This window comes from Rhinichthys klamathensis, unplaced genomic scaffold (assembly GCF_029890125.1).
Source record: "Rhinichthys klamathensis goyatoka isolate OS25496 unplaced genomic scaffold, OSU_Roscu_1.1 h1tg000747l_1, whole genome shotgun sequence".
Taxonomy (NCBI): domain Eukaryota; kingdom Metazoa; phylum Chordata; class Actinopteri; order Cypriniformes; family Leuciscidae; genus Rhinichthys; species Rhinichthys klamathensis.
Window position 1 is genome coordinate 339,911 of NW_026607156.1, and position 14,416 is coordinate 354,326.

The 14,416-nt window shown below is 40.7% G+C and overlaps 1 protein-coding gene across 2 annotated transcripts in view; it reads right to left on the bottom strand.

Annotated features, from left to right (window-relative positions):
* Window positions 1–270: 270 nt before the first annotated feature.
* Window positions 271–14,416, bottom strand: part of ptpro (protein tyrosine phosphatase receptor type O) — an 85,929-nt gene continuing 71,783 nt past the window's right edge. The window contains exons 16-27 of one of the 2 annotated variants that reach the window (XM_056242712.1): window positions 14,068–14,136; window positions 9,599–9,682; window positions 8,053–8,088; window positions 7,785–7,866; window positions 7,618–7,708; window positions 5,190–5,266; window positions 4,763–4,897; window positions 4,531–4,653; window positions 2,771–2,925; window positions 2,461–2,596; window positions 1,450–1,558; window positions 271–669 (exon numbers count right to left, since the gene is read on the bottom strand). In XM_056242712.1, the coding sequence (XP_056098687.1) occupies window positions 1,454–1,558; window positions 2,461–2,596; window positions 2,771–2,925; window positions 4,531–4,653; window positions 4,763–4,897; window positions 5,190–5,266; window positions 7,618–7,708; window positions 7,785–7,866; window positions 8,053–8,088; window positions 9,599–9,682; window positions 14,068–14,136 (1,093 nt within the window). In that variant the 3' untranslated portion in view covers window positions 271–669; window positions 1,450–1,453. The remainder of the gene's footprint in view (window positions 670–1,449; window positions 1,559–2,460; window positions 2,597–2,770; window positions 2,926–4,530; window positions 4,654–4,762; window positions 4,898–5,189; window positions 5,267–7,617; window positions 7,709–7,784; window positions 7,867–8,052; window positions 8,089–9,598; window positions 9,683–14,067; window positions 14,137–14,416) is intronic. The other variant, XM_056242713.1, reaches the window with a different exon arrangement.

A 14,416-nucleotide genomic window follows, 5' to 3' on the forward strand; every position in this document is an offset into this window, starting at 1 on the left:
CACTCACACACACCCCCTCTCAAACACACACACTCTCAAACACACACACTCTCAAACACACACACACTCAAACTCACACAATCACACTCACTCACACACTCAAACTCACACAATCACACTCACTCACACACTCAAACTCACACACACTCACTCACTCACACACTCAAACTCACACACACTCACTCACACACTCAAACTCACACACACTCACTCACTCACATTCACTCACTCAAACTCTCACACACACTTACTCACTCACACACTTACACACACTCGAAGAATCTCACACAGTGGCAGATATGATGGTCTGTCCGGAACCCCTCGAGCGCATCAGTGTGTGGCAGTGATGGAGATTAAAGGTCCAAAACGCTGTTTTCGAACCGCTCGGCTTCTTCTGAAGACGTGAAAACTAACTCTATTACAGACAGAGTGCGATATAAACTCACAACACACACTTTACACCGGCCTAAAACAAGCGCAGATGATCCTGAGATTAACACACAAACTAAAACACTAGATGCTGATGGATCCGTCGGGCCGGGAGAACGAGGCAGCTCGTCTTTTTAAGGCATTTGATTTGTTTGGTGGTTAAATAAGAGCTTGTATGGGGAGTAAATGAGTGTGAGACTCTCCTCTGCGGTCGCCGGTCGATGTGTCGGTGAGTCAGACCTGGAGGAAACACAGAGCGACACACACGTCAGCATTATGCAGAGTTCACACTTAACGATTTTAGTGACAATAGCGGCTTTCGCATCGAGGAACCTTTTCATCATTACTGGCGGGAGCTCCCGGAGTTCGGCGTGTTTGTTCGACCGCAGGAACGAGGAATGATTTCAGCTCCAGGAACTCCTTTAGAGGAACTGATTCACTCCTCCTCCAGAGTCGCTCTAACCCAGCGCTAGAGGAGCTACAGTGACGGTAGTGTTCGCTGATTGGCCGAACGCACGCGAAACACCAGCACTCGCCATTATTAAACCGGCTGTGTACACACACATTATAGCCTGTATATTTACTCCACAAACTAACTCTAAAACAGGGATAGATGAATAATCATGTTTCTCTTGATCCCTCAAACTTGTGTTGGGTTTTCTCCTCAGTGCAAAGATTAAGAGCTTCATCTATCCCTGTTTTAGAGTTAGTTTGTGGAGTAAATATACAGGCTATAATGTGTGTGTACACAGCCGGTTTAATAATGGCGGGTGCTGGTGTTTCACGTGCGTTCGGCCAATCAGCGAACACTACCGTCACTGTAGCTCCTCTAGCGCTGGGTTAGAGCGACTCTGGAGGAGGAGTGAATCAGTTCCTCTAAAGGAGTTCCTGGAGCTGAAATCATTCCTCGTTCCTGCGGTCGAACAAACACGCCGAACTCCGGGAGCATTTGGTTGTGAAACTCCTGACCTCAAGTATTCGAGTCCCGACTCTATCAGCATCGAGTGAAACTGAACTCACTTCATTAGGACTTGCTGACGTTCTCGTAGATGACATCACTAGTGTGCGACTGCTGCTTCTTCTTCTTCCACATGAGCAGGACACACTGATGGATGAACACGTACTGCTCCTGCACACACACACACACACACGTTGTGTTTTTAAGGGGACTTTCCATAGAAGTAATGGTTTTTATACTGTACAAACTGTATATTCTCTCCTCTTACACTAACCCTACCCATCACACACAACTTTTTACATTTACACACACTCAGAGACACACACACACTCGAACAATCACACATTGGAACACACTCAAAAAATCTTTCATACACAAACTCAAACACACAATCACACTCAAACTCACACACACTCAATCACACACACAAATCACTTGCACACACACAATCAAACAAACACACACACTCAAACACACTATCACACACACATACACAGACACACACACACACAGGTGTACCTCAGTCTGCACCATGGAGAGCCGGTGCGAGCGCATGTCCGACACACACACACACACACAGGTGTACCTCAGTCTGCACCATGGAGAGCCGGTGCGAGCGCATGTCCGACACACACACACACACACACACAAGTTGTGTACCTCAGTCTGCACCATGGAGAGCCGGTGCGAGCGCATGTCCGACACACACACACAGGTGTACCTCAGTCTGCACCATGGAGAGCCGGTGCGAGCGCATGTCCGACACACACACACACACACACACAAGTTGTGTACCTCAGTCTGCACCATGGAGAGCCGGTGCGAGCGCATGTCCGACACACACACACACACACACACAGGTGTACCTCAGTCTGCACCATGGAGAGCCGGTGCGAGCGCATGTCCGACACACACACACACACACAGGTGTACCTCAGTCTGCACCATGGAGAGCCGGTGCGAGCGCATGTCCGACACACACACACACACACACAGGTGTACCTCAGTCTGCACCATGGAGAGCCGGTGCGAGCGCATGTCCGACACACACACACACACACACACAGGTGTACCTCAGTCTGCACCATGGAGAGCCGGTGCGAGCGCATGTCCGACACCAGGCCCAGGACGTCCACGTACTCGTGCTCCTGGATGTGCTGCATCAGACGGTCCAGAGCGATGAACGTGCCGGTCCGACCCACTCCAGCGCTGAGGGAACACACACACACACACACGAGCATCATGCTGTCAGTAACACTTGTGAAGAGCTGTTGTCTCGTCTCAGCAAAGCCTCAAACAGAGAGGCTCAAACACTCTCTCTCACACACACACACACACACACTCTCTCTCACACACACACACACTCAGCTGACGGCCTCTCACCTGCAGTGGACGACGATCGGGCCTTTGGTTCTGTTGACCTGCTGCCGGACGATCTGCACGAACTGTAAGATGCTCTCGATGGCGTTGACCGTGGGAACCCCGTGATCGGGCCACGACGTGTAGTTAAAGTGCAGGACATCCTGAGTCTCATCAGCCTGAGGACACACACACACACACCATCAGATCACATGATACTCTGTCTGTCTGTCTATCCATCTGTCTGTCTCTCTGTCTGTCTCTATCTGTCTATCTCTCTATCTGTCTATCTCTCTATCTGTCTGTCTATCCATCTCTGTCTATCTCTATCTGTCTGTCTATCCATCTGTCTGTCTATCCATCTATCTGTCTATCTCTATCTCTCTATCCATCTATCTGTCTATCCATCTATCTGTCTATCTCTGTCTATCCATCTCTCTATCTGTCTATCTCTCTATCTGTCTGTCTCTATCTCTGTCTGTCTATCCATCTGTCTATCTCTATCTCTCTATCTGTCTATCCATCTATCTGTCTATCTGTCTGTCTATCCATCTGTCTATCTATCCATCTGTCAGTCTCTATCTCTGTCTGTCTATCCATCTGTCTATCTGTCTATCCATCTATCTGTCTCTATCTCTGTCTGTCTATCCATCTATCTGTCTGTCAATCTATCTGTCAATCTCTGTCTGTCTATCCATCTATCTGTCTATCTCTGTCTGTCTATCTGTCTGTCTATCCATCTGTCTATCCATCTATCTGTCTGTCAATCTATCTGTCAATCTCTGTCTGTCTATCCATCTATCTCTCTATCCGTCTATCCATCTATCTGTCTCTATCTCTGTCTGTCTATCCATCTGTCTCTCTATCCGTCTGTCTGTCTCTATCTCTGTCTGTCTATCCATCTATCTGTCTATCTCTGTCTATCCATCTCTCTATCTGTCTATCTCTATCTCTGTCTGTCTATCCATCTGTCTATCTCTATCTCTCTATCTGTCTATCCATCTATCTGTCTATCTGTCTGTCTATCCATCTGTCTATCTATCCATCTGTCAGTCTCTATCTCTGTCTGTCTATCCATCTGTCTATCCATCTATCTGTCTCTATCTCTGTCTGTCTATCCATCTGTCTCTCTATCCGTCTGTCTGTCTCTATCTCTGTCTGTCTATCCATCTATCTGTCTATCTCTGTCTATCCATCTCTCTATCTGTCTATCTCTATCTCTGTCTGTCTATCCATCTGTCTATCTCTATCTCTCTATCTGTCTATCCATCTATCTGTCTGTCTATCCATCTGTCTATCTATCCATCTGTCAGTCTCTATCTCTGTCTGTCTATCCATCTGTCTATCCATCTATCTGTCTCTATCTCTGTCTGTCTATCCATCTGTCTATCCATCTATCTGTCTGTCAATCTATCTGTCAATCTCTGTCTGTCTATCTATCCATCTGTCTGTCAATCTGTCTGTCTATCTATCCGTCTGTCTGTCTCTATCTCTCTGTCTATCCATCTATCTGTCTATCTATCCGTCCGTCTATCCATCTGTCTGTCTCTATCTCTCTATCTATCCATCTGTCTGTCTCTATCTGTCTATCTCTCCGTCTGTCTCTCTATCTCTGTCTATCCATCTGTCTATCTGTCTGTCAATCTCTATCTGTGTCTATCTATCTATCTGTCCATCTGTCTGTCTATCTCTCCATCCGTCATCCATCTGTCTGTCTATCTCTATCTGTGTCTATCTCTCTATCTATCCATCCATCATCTGTCTGTCTGATGTGTTGTCCTCACATATCCCAGTCTGAAGTCTCTGATGGTCCACTCGGGTGAGTCGGTCTCTGACAGCATCTCGACTGTGATCTCTCCGTACGCCACCGGCTCCTCAGTGAACGGCCAGTAGTGATCGCACTTCACCTGCACACGAGCACACACACACCGTTAGCATCCGCTAGTGTCTACACCACCTCATCACAGCGCTCTGTAACCATGGCAGCCAGCGGAGGCGGTTGCCATGGGAACTGACCCTCCGGCGCTCGTTACACTGGGTCAGCATGACGATGATGTTGGACTTCTGCTGCAGAACCATCTTCCAGAACTCGTTCCTGGTGTCGGGCAGCGGCCCCTGTGTGGCGATGTACTCGTGCGGAGAGCCGTAACCCTGGAGACCAGACGCACAGCACACACTGACATCTGACGCTTTCATTCAATGCACAGCGCTCTTCACAATACACATCATTTCATGAAAGTCCACATTACAGTTTGGATAGTTCTGTTATCAGAGGAGACTGTCTAAGTTATGCATTTCAGAAATGTACATATACAAATCACAGTTAGCGAAAAATTTATTAATTTAAACAATGTAATAATTCAAGGCAGAAACAATGAGCTCACTGAAGTAATGAACACTTGTGTGTTATCGAATGATTAGATGTTGATGATGATATACTTACAGGAATATAGTTTGCATTGATGTAATCCGAGCCTTCGTCGTTGTGCAGCGAGATCAGCTTCACTCGACTGAAGTCATCTGAGACCAAACACACGTTCAGCGCATTGTGTTATTACATCTGTCATATCTCCATCTCGGCGGCGGTAAAGCGATATATAAACATTACATTTGGTACAAAAGTTTAAGTCTTTTGAATAAGGGGAAGGAGATGTGAATATTTTAAGCTTTAATATCATGTATTGTTAATTGTTACACTGACTCTATAATAAATAATAACAGTGATGATTTCTGCTTCGGTGAAACGCACAAGGGATTTCAACTTCAGATATGTTTGTAAAATGCTTGGTTTAATTGCCGAACTAAACTCCCGTAATACTGAAGAGAATCAAACCAGTGAGAGTTCAGTGCCATCAAACATCACAGGTGATATTTTCAAGCTTTCTGACACTCTCAAAAATGTATATATTTTCATATTTTACATGTAAATATTAGTGCTGTCATATCGATTAATCACATCTAACATAAACGTTTGTATATAAGTGTGTATGTGTGTGAGAATGAGTGTGTATGTGTAAGTGAGTTTGTGTGTGAGTGTATGTCTGTGTGAAAGAGTAAGTTTGTGTGCATGTGTGTGTGTGTGTGAGTGAGTGACAGTGTGAGTGAGTTTGTGTGTGTGTGTGTGAGAAAGAGTAAGTTTGTGTGTGTGAAAGAGTAAGTTTGTGTGCGTGCGTGTGTGTGTGAGTGAGTTTGTGTGTGAGTGAGTGAGTTTGAGCGTGTGTGTATGAGTGAGTGTATGTCTGAGTGTGAGTGAGTTTGTGTGAGAGAGTGAGTTTGTGTGTGAGTAAGTTTGTGAGCGTGTGTGTGTGAGTGAGTGAGTTTGTGAGCGTGTGTGTATGTGTGAGTGAGTTTGTGTGTGTGTGTGTGTGTGAGTGAGTGTATGTCTGAGTGTGAGTGAGTTTGTGAGCGTGTGTGAGTGAGTGAGTTTGTGTGTGAGTAAGTTTGTGAGCGTGTGTGTGAGTGAGTTTGTGAGCGTGTGTGTATGTGTGAGTGAGTTTGTGTGTGTGTGTGTGTGTGTGAGTGAGTGTATGTCTGAGTGTGAGTGAGTTTGTGAGCGTGTGTGTGTGTGTGAGAGAGAGTGAGTTTGTGTGCGTGTGTGTGTGAGTGAGTTTGAGCGTGTGTGTATGTCTGAGTGTGAGTGAGTTTGTGAGCATGTGTGTGTGTGTGTGTGTGTGTGAGAGAGAGAGTGAGTTTGTGTGCGTGTGTGTGTGTGTGAGTGAGTTTGAGCGTGTGTGTATGTCTGAGTGTGAGTGAGTTTGTGAGCGTGAGTTTGTGTGAGAGTGAGTGAGTTTGTGTGAGTAAGTTTGTGAGCGTGTGTGTGTGGGAGTGAGTGTGTGTGTGAGTGAGTTTGAGCGTGTGTGTATGTCTGAGTGTGAGTGAGTTTGTGAGCGTGAGTTTGTGTGAGAGTGAGTGAGTTTGTGTGAGTAAGTTTGTGAGCGTGTGTGTGTGTGTGTGTGAGTGAGTGTATGTCTGAGTGTGAGCGAGTTTGTGAGCGTGTGAGTTTGTGTGTGTGAGTGAGTGAGTGAGTTTGTGTGAGAGAGAGTGAGTTTGTGTGCGTGTGTGTGTGAGTGAGTTTGTGTGAGAGTGAGTGAGTTTGTGAGTGTGAGTTTGAGCGTGTGTGTATGTGTGAGTGTATGTCTGAGTGTGAGTGAGTTTGAGCGTGTGTGTGTGTGTGTGTATGTCTGAGTGTGAGTGAGTTTGAGCGTGTGTGTGTGTGTATGTCTGAGTGTGAGTGAGTTTGAGCGTGTGTGTGTGTGTATGTCTGAGTGTGAGTGAGTTTGTGTGTGAGTAAGTTTGTGAGCGCGTGTGTGTGTGTGTGAGTGAGTGAGTGAGTGAGTGTATGTCTGAGTGTGAGTGAGCATGTGTGTGTGAGAGAGAGTGAGTTTGTGTGTTAGTGAGTGTGTGTGAGTGAGAGAGAGTGAGTTTGTGTGTGAGTGAGTGTGTGTGTGTGAGTGAGAGAGAGTGAGTTTGTGTGTGTGTGAGTGAGTGAGTTTGTGTGTGAGTGAGTTTGTGTGTGTGAGTGAGTGAGTTTGTGTGTGAGTGTCTGAGTGTGTATATACATATATGAAATATGAACAAACTTTTGTTAGATGCGATTAATTGATTTGACAACACTAGTATTTTATTTTATACTTATAATTAAATAGTTTTAAAATGAAACATTGATATTGACTCAATATCATTAAATTATCTATAGGAGGATTAAATTATTCCTCCAACAGTTTTTCTTTTTACAAATCAAAGTTTTTTCATGTTTCTCATCTGGTTGTTTTGATTATTCAACTTAAAAGTGTGAGGTCACACAGGCTGTAGCCAATGAGAGCAGCGTTGCTATGACTACAGTGGGCGGGGCTTTGCGGCCGGCCACTCACAGGGCAGGATGTTGGTGTAGCGGTTCTTGGGTCTGTTGACGGGCAGATCAGCAGCTTCATGAGACAGATCGAGACCGACACTCTTCAGCTCCTGACGGATGAAACACAGCAGTCACACACACACTCACACTCACAGAAACACACGTGTCCTTCATGTGTTCGGTTACCTCAAACTGCAGAGAGAACTTGTACGCCGAATCTTTGCTCATGTCTTTGATGTAGGCGTCGAAATCACTGAGCTGAACTGGGCTGAAGACACACACATCATCATAACAGTTCATACAACATGCTTAAAGAACTCGAGTTTGACTGTTTGAAATTTAAAGGGATAGTTCACCCAAAAATTTAAACTCTGTCAGTAATTACTCACTCTCATGTTCAACCCCGTAAGACACACACACACACACACACAGGATGGTTTTACTCTGGTATTACCTGGTTAGTTTCCTCTTCTTCAGTGCAGTTTTGCTCCTGCAGGTCAAACACACACAGAAGCGTCAATGAACCGAGATCAACACACACACACACACACACACACACAGATCAAACTCCTGAACTCCTGAATCCTACAAACTACACATGCGTTTCCAGGTTGTCGAGCTTCAGCGCTGGCGTCCTGAACCACACACACACACACACACACAGAAACATCTGATAGGACTTTAATAGACAAGGTTAGTAAGTGATTTGATCACATTTTATAATGTTTAATGACTGTTTTTTTTAAAGCAGTATTAATTTTTCAAAATAATTTATATAAATGTATATTAAATAAATATACATTTTATTTGTTTACAGTGTGTATTTGTTTTAGAATTTATATAAATATTTCTTATAATATTTATATATCATTTAAAAACTGTATTTTCTATTTTATAATTTATATACATATTTATTTGATAAATATTTTCTTTTATACATTTTTTTTACTTTTATAATTTTATTCAAATTATATAATATATACATATAATTTATATATATATATCCATTTTCAAAACAGTATTTTCTTTAGAATTTATAAAAATGCTTTTTATAACAAATATATTTATTTATATATTGTTTCATTTGATACTTTATATAGATATTTATTTGATGAAATAATTAGAAAATAATGATTTCTTTTATATATTGTTTTTACTTGTATATAATCATCTACATTTACATATAAATCTATATAATTCCAAAACAGTGTATTTGCTTTAGAATTTAAAAATAATTAAAAATGATATATACCGTATATATATATATATATATATATATATCAAATTATTTTTTTAGCATTTTAAAATTTACCTACATTTTATTGGATCAAATATATTTGATTGTATTTTTTTTTTACTTGTATTTTAAATTTTATTCAAATGTAATATATTAAATATAAAATTTAATAATTATTAATCTTTTTCTTTAGCCTTCCATATTATGATTTTAACTCATGTTTAATGATGATTATACAGTGTTTTGTATCATTTATAGACATTTAATCATTTTACTTTTTTGTTTATATTTTTAAACAATCTTATTAATATATGCATAATATATAATTTTATAAATTATACATTATATCTCTAATAAGTGTAAATCTTTCCCCACAGACTCTCATCATAAGTGCGTTACTGTTATGATTCCCCGTGGTGATTGACAGCTCGTCACCAGAGCTCAGCTCGTATTACACCCGGGACATTCCTTTAGGAAATCAAAGAAATAGAAAAGGAGAAAATCTGCATTCAGTCCAACACAGAACAGAGGAACTAGAGCAAACATGCAGGACGTGAAGCTGTCGGGTTACAGCTGTGTGTGTGTGTGTGTGTGTGTGTGTGTGAGAGAGAGACGTCATGCAGAGCGTTAGTGTCATGCTGGAGTCAGACACAGAAACAAAGAGCTCAGTCTGCATCTACAGTCAGTCTACAGTGTGTGTGTGTGTGTGTGTGTGTGTGTGTTAGAGTCTCCAGAGCTCGGCGTCGCCCGTGCCGATACTTACCACGGATTAATATAAAAGGCCAAAAGATAGTCAGTCCAAAGGCAGGATGGCAGAAGCGTGAGGAACGCAAAGAGACTCCTGCGCCTGAAGCCGTTTCAACAAAACAGAAAAGCAAAAGACATAAAAAAAGACCAAGGGCAAAAAGTTGGGGACAAAACATGATGCTCCATTAGTAATAGTGACACACACACAGATGATTGAGCATATTTCATTAGTGTTCGACAGGTTAATGAACGTTTCATGCAGTCAGTGTCATCGCTGTGTGTGTGTGAGTGTGTGTGTGTGTGTGTGTGACTGACTTGACAGAAATCATCTGATCGTCTCAGCTGGATATTAACAGACGCACAACAGAAAACACACACGCGTGCAACTCAATCATAACTGATGCGACGCACCATATTAACCACTGCATGTTTATATTCACTGCAAAATATGATGTTTCTGTCTCGTTTTCCAGCACAAATATCGAAACATGTTCAATCAAGATGCATTTACTGGAGAAGCAGAATAACTGATATTAAAGGAGTCATGACATGAGAAATCAAATTCGCATATGCCCGCCTCCAGAGCAAGACATCGGCCAATAGTAATATATCATTGCAGCATAGGGCCCGCCCACTTGTGCAATAGGCCCCGCCCACTGGCATTCAGTCGCTTAATGACTGTCATTTGCCTTTGTGCGTCAGAAGCAAACAGAAGCCATTATAATGACTGACGCTGTCTACACTGATACAGTAGACAGATTAACAACGCAGTGACGTTGGCCAATCATAACAGTGGGCGTTAACTGATACGTTAGCCAATCATAACAGTGGGCGTTTACTGACACGTTAGCCAATCATAACAGTGGGCGTTTACTGACACGTTAGCCAATCATAACAGAGGGCGTTAACTGACACGTTAGCCAATCATAACAGTGGGCGTTAACTGACACGTTAGCCAATCATAACAGTGGGCGTTAACTGATACGTTAACCAATCATAACAGTGGGCGTTAACTGATACGTTAACCAATCATAACAGTGGGCGTTTACTGACACGTTAGCCAATCATAACAGTGGGCGTTTACTGACACGTTAGCCAATCATAACAGAGGGCGTTAACTGACACGTTAGCCAATCATAACAGTGGGCGTTAACTGACACGTTAGCCAATCATAACAGAGGGCGTTTACTGACACGTTAGCCAATCATAACAGAGGGCGTTAACTGATACGTTAACCAATCATAACAGTGGGCGTTAACTGATACGTTAACCAATCATAACAGTGGGCGTTTACTGACACGTTAGCCAATCATAACAGTGGGCGTTTACTGACACGTTAGCCAATCATAACAGTGGGCGTTAACTGACACGTTAGCCAATCATAACAGTGGGCGTTAACTGACACGTTAGCCAATCATAACAGTGGGCGTTAACTGATACGTTAGCCAATCATAACAGTGGGCGTTAACTGATACGTTAGCCAATCATAACAGTGGGCGTTTACTGACACGTTAGCCAATCATAACAGTGGGCGTTTACTGACACGTTAGCCAATCATAACAGTGGGCGTTTACTGACACGTTAGCCAATCATAACAGTGGGCGTTAACTGACACGTTAGCCAATCATAACAGTGGGCGTTTACTGCAAGTTAGCCAATCATAACAGAGGGCGTTAACTGACACGTTAGCCAATCATAACAGTGGGCGTTTACTGACACGTTAGCCAATCATAACAGTGGGCGTTTACTGACACGTTAGCCAATCATAACAGCGGACGTTAACTCACACGCCTTAAAAAATGATCATTTCTGAATGAAGGTAGAAAATAATTCTATATATATATTTTATTGATATTATAAGTTAACCTCTTAACCGTCTCCAGAGCGTCGGCGCACTGAAGCGTTTTTTTTTTTATTTAGTTCAAATATACTATCAGATTTAATGTTATACCTTGACAAACTATACATCATTAAAAAGATATAAGCCTCAAGATTCAGTATTTGACCACTATTGTATTCTGAGAAACTTATAGTGACAGTTATGTCTTAATTTGTGTCAGGAGTTATGAAATGAAAACAATGAGTCGATACCTTTAATATGAATTATGAGCGTCAGCTGGTCCATTCATAAAAAACACTCCGTGCTGTCGTCATGACAGCGATTCACAAAACAACGTCCCTGAGGGCTTTTAGCTCAACAATGTGCAGATGTGGAGAAATATTGATATATTCTCATAGATTCACATCATATTTCTATAGACAGGAATAATATTTATTGAATTTATACCCAAATGCGTCGATGTAAGTTATGATCGCTTCTTACTGAGATGTGCTGTGTTTTCCATTCATACCAATGGCATGGGGGCGCTATATGTGTCCAATAAAAGTCCATATATGGATCATGAAGAAGAAGACCCATAGTCATGTGACATTCCAGGACGTCACTGAGTGATACAGAAAGTAGCTGACAGAGATCGCTGTAACATGCAGATAAAGATGTTTTGAAAACAATAAACATGATTGCAATGATATTTGAGTTACCTGTGTTCTTCAAGCCATGCCAGGTATTTCATAATAATAGATTATATTTATAATGTAATGCTAATCGATATAGATTTCATCATCGTTCAGAACACTAAATAATACATTTTCTGTCGGATTTTTTTTTTATATGAAGCCAAGTTAGATCACAGAAGATTATTTAAAACACTAGACTTGCGTTATATAGTAAGTTTGGAGCACAAACATAATTTTAATCTCATAAATGGTCGTGTATTGATGGTGTGCTAAGCTAACATGCTAGCGAGCCCAGGCGCACCTGCCACGAGCAGTTATTGTTTTATGATTTTTTTCTAAATAGGAATGCTTACTGAAATGTTTCAGTGCATTTGATACCAGTTTCAAATATTTAGTGAGAATTTTGATAAAAGAAATTAGGGTTTGAAACCCTATGAATAGCCTGTGAATAGCCAGTCGTTAGTAGCTATAATGCAGACAAAAGAAATGCATATTTAGATCCATAATAACCAGTCTGGAGAGGTGTGAATGTGTACAGGGGAGACTGACACTGAATGGGGCACCACAAAACAATAGAGACAATAGACTGAATAGATGACTCAGAGGATGACTAAACATCAGTTTGCTAATAGAGTCTAATCAAAATAAAGTAATTTGACATGATCTTGAAAAACATTTAACTAAATACAGAGTTTTATACTTATCATTTTCAGATTTTAAATATAAAATGGTCAGACATGTGGCTTTAGCTGCAGTGCATTTCTAGATTGCTCCAGGGCCAACTTCCATTTTATTTTCATAAAGATGTTTCATAAAAATAAATTTCTAATAACTTTACAAAACTTTGAAGCTATTTAAAATTGTTTTTTTTCATTATGACAATAATTCATTCTACATTTACAATAAACAACCAGGTGTCAGCTTTCAAATGAGATCATACTTGTGCTTTTAGTGCAAAGGGTTCATGAACTGTATCTGTTTCAGTTTGGGTATGTGATTTCTGGGGATTTTTCAAAAGTGGGCTTGAAGCTTAACAGGTTAACCTCAAGGAACATTAAAATAATTAAAATAATCCATGTCATGACCCCTTTAAGTCTTGTTTTTGAAAAATGTATCAGAGTGTATGTTTAAATAACAAAATATCTGCCAATGAGGTCAGAAAAATAATCTTATTTCAAGGGAGAAAAAAATGTCTGACCCATTTGCAGAAATTTGTTATTGTAAACAAAAACTCACTTAATTTGGATAAATAAAGACTTAATATCTTGGTCTTCTATTCAAAATGTAGTTTTTAGTGCTGGGAAACTATTAATCGCATCCAAAATAAAAGTTTGGGTTTACTTAATATATGTGTGTATAATTATTTTGTATATATAAATACACACACATGCATGTATATATTTAAGAAATATTTGCATATATATGTAGCATATATATATATATATATATATATATATATATATATGCATAATTTATATTAAATATTAATATTAAAATTGTATATATAAATAACACATTTTTCTTAAATGTATACATGCATGTGTGTATTTATAAATACAAAATAATTATACACGCATATATTATGTAAACACAAACTTTTTTTTAGATGTGATTAATCGTTGCCTAGCACTAGTTTTGTGTAAAATCATGTGCTTTTCTAACAAACAGCTCATGCAAGGTCAGTTTTTATTCTACTAATTAATATATGAAACCGTCGTGTTGCCGTCGCATCGAGTCTGAGGAAGATCCTCTGAAGGACTAAACATCTCAAAGGACAAAAACGTTTGACTTCATTAACAGCCCAAAATCTGCCTTTACTGACCCTCTTTAAGCTCTTATATTAATCATGTGTGTGTGTGTGTGTGTATGTGTTTCAGCGAGAGCGATGATGTCACTTCCTGTCTGTCTGTGTGCGAGTGCCACTGATAATCGACTGTGTGACCAACAGAGGAGCGCACGAGCTCATACCAGTTATACGGCATCTTCCCGTCCCGCTCGAACGAGGCGAAGTTGACGAAGGTTTCAGCGCCACAATCCCTGAAATCAGACATGCAGAATATTGATATGAGGTTATGATCTTCACCTGAGAACCACAGTTACATTAGATACGTTTACAGGCACTTGTTCTGCAAACTCAAATGAATTCAATCTGTTTTTAAGGAAATATTTAGTTAATATTCTCCTGCTGATTGAGAAAATAGTCAGATTCAAACTCTTCAAATGTGTATATATAGAGCTGCACTATTATATAGTTATATATCCAACTTTATATTTACTCACCTAAAGGATTATTAGGAACACCTGTTGAATTTCTCAT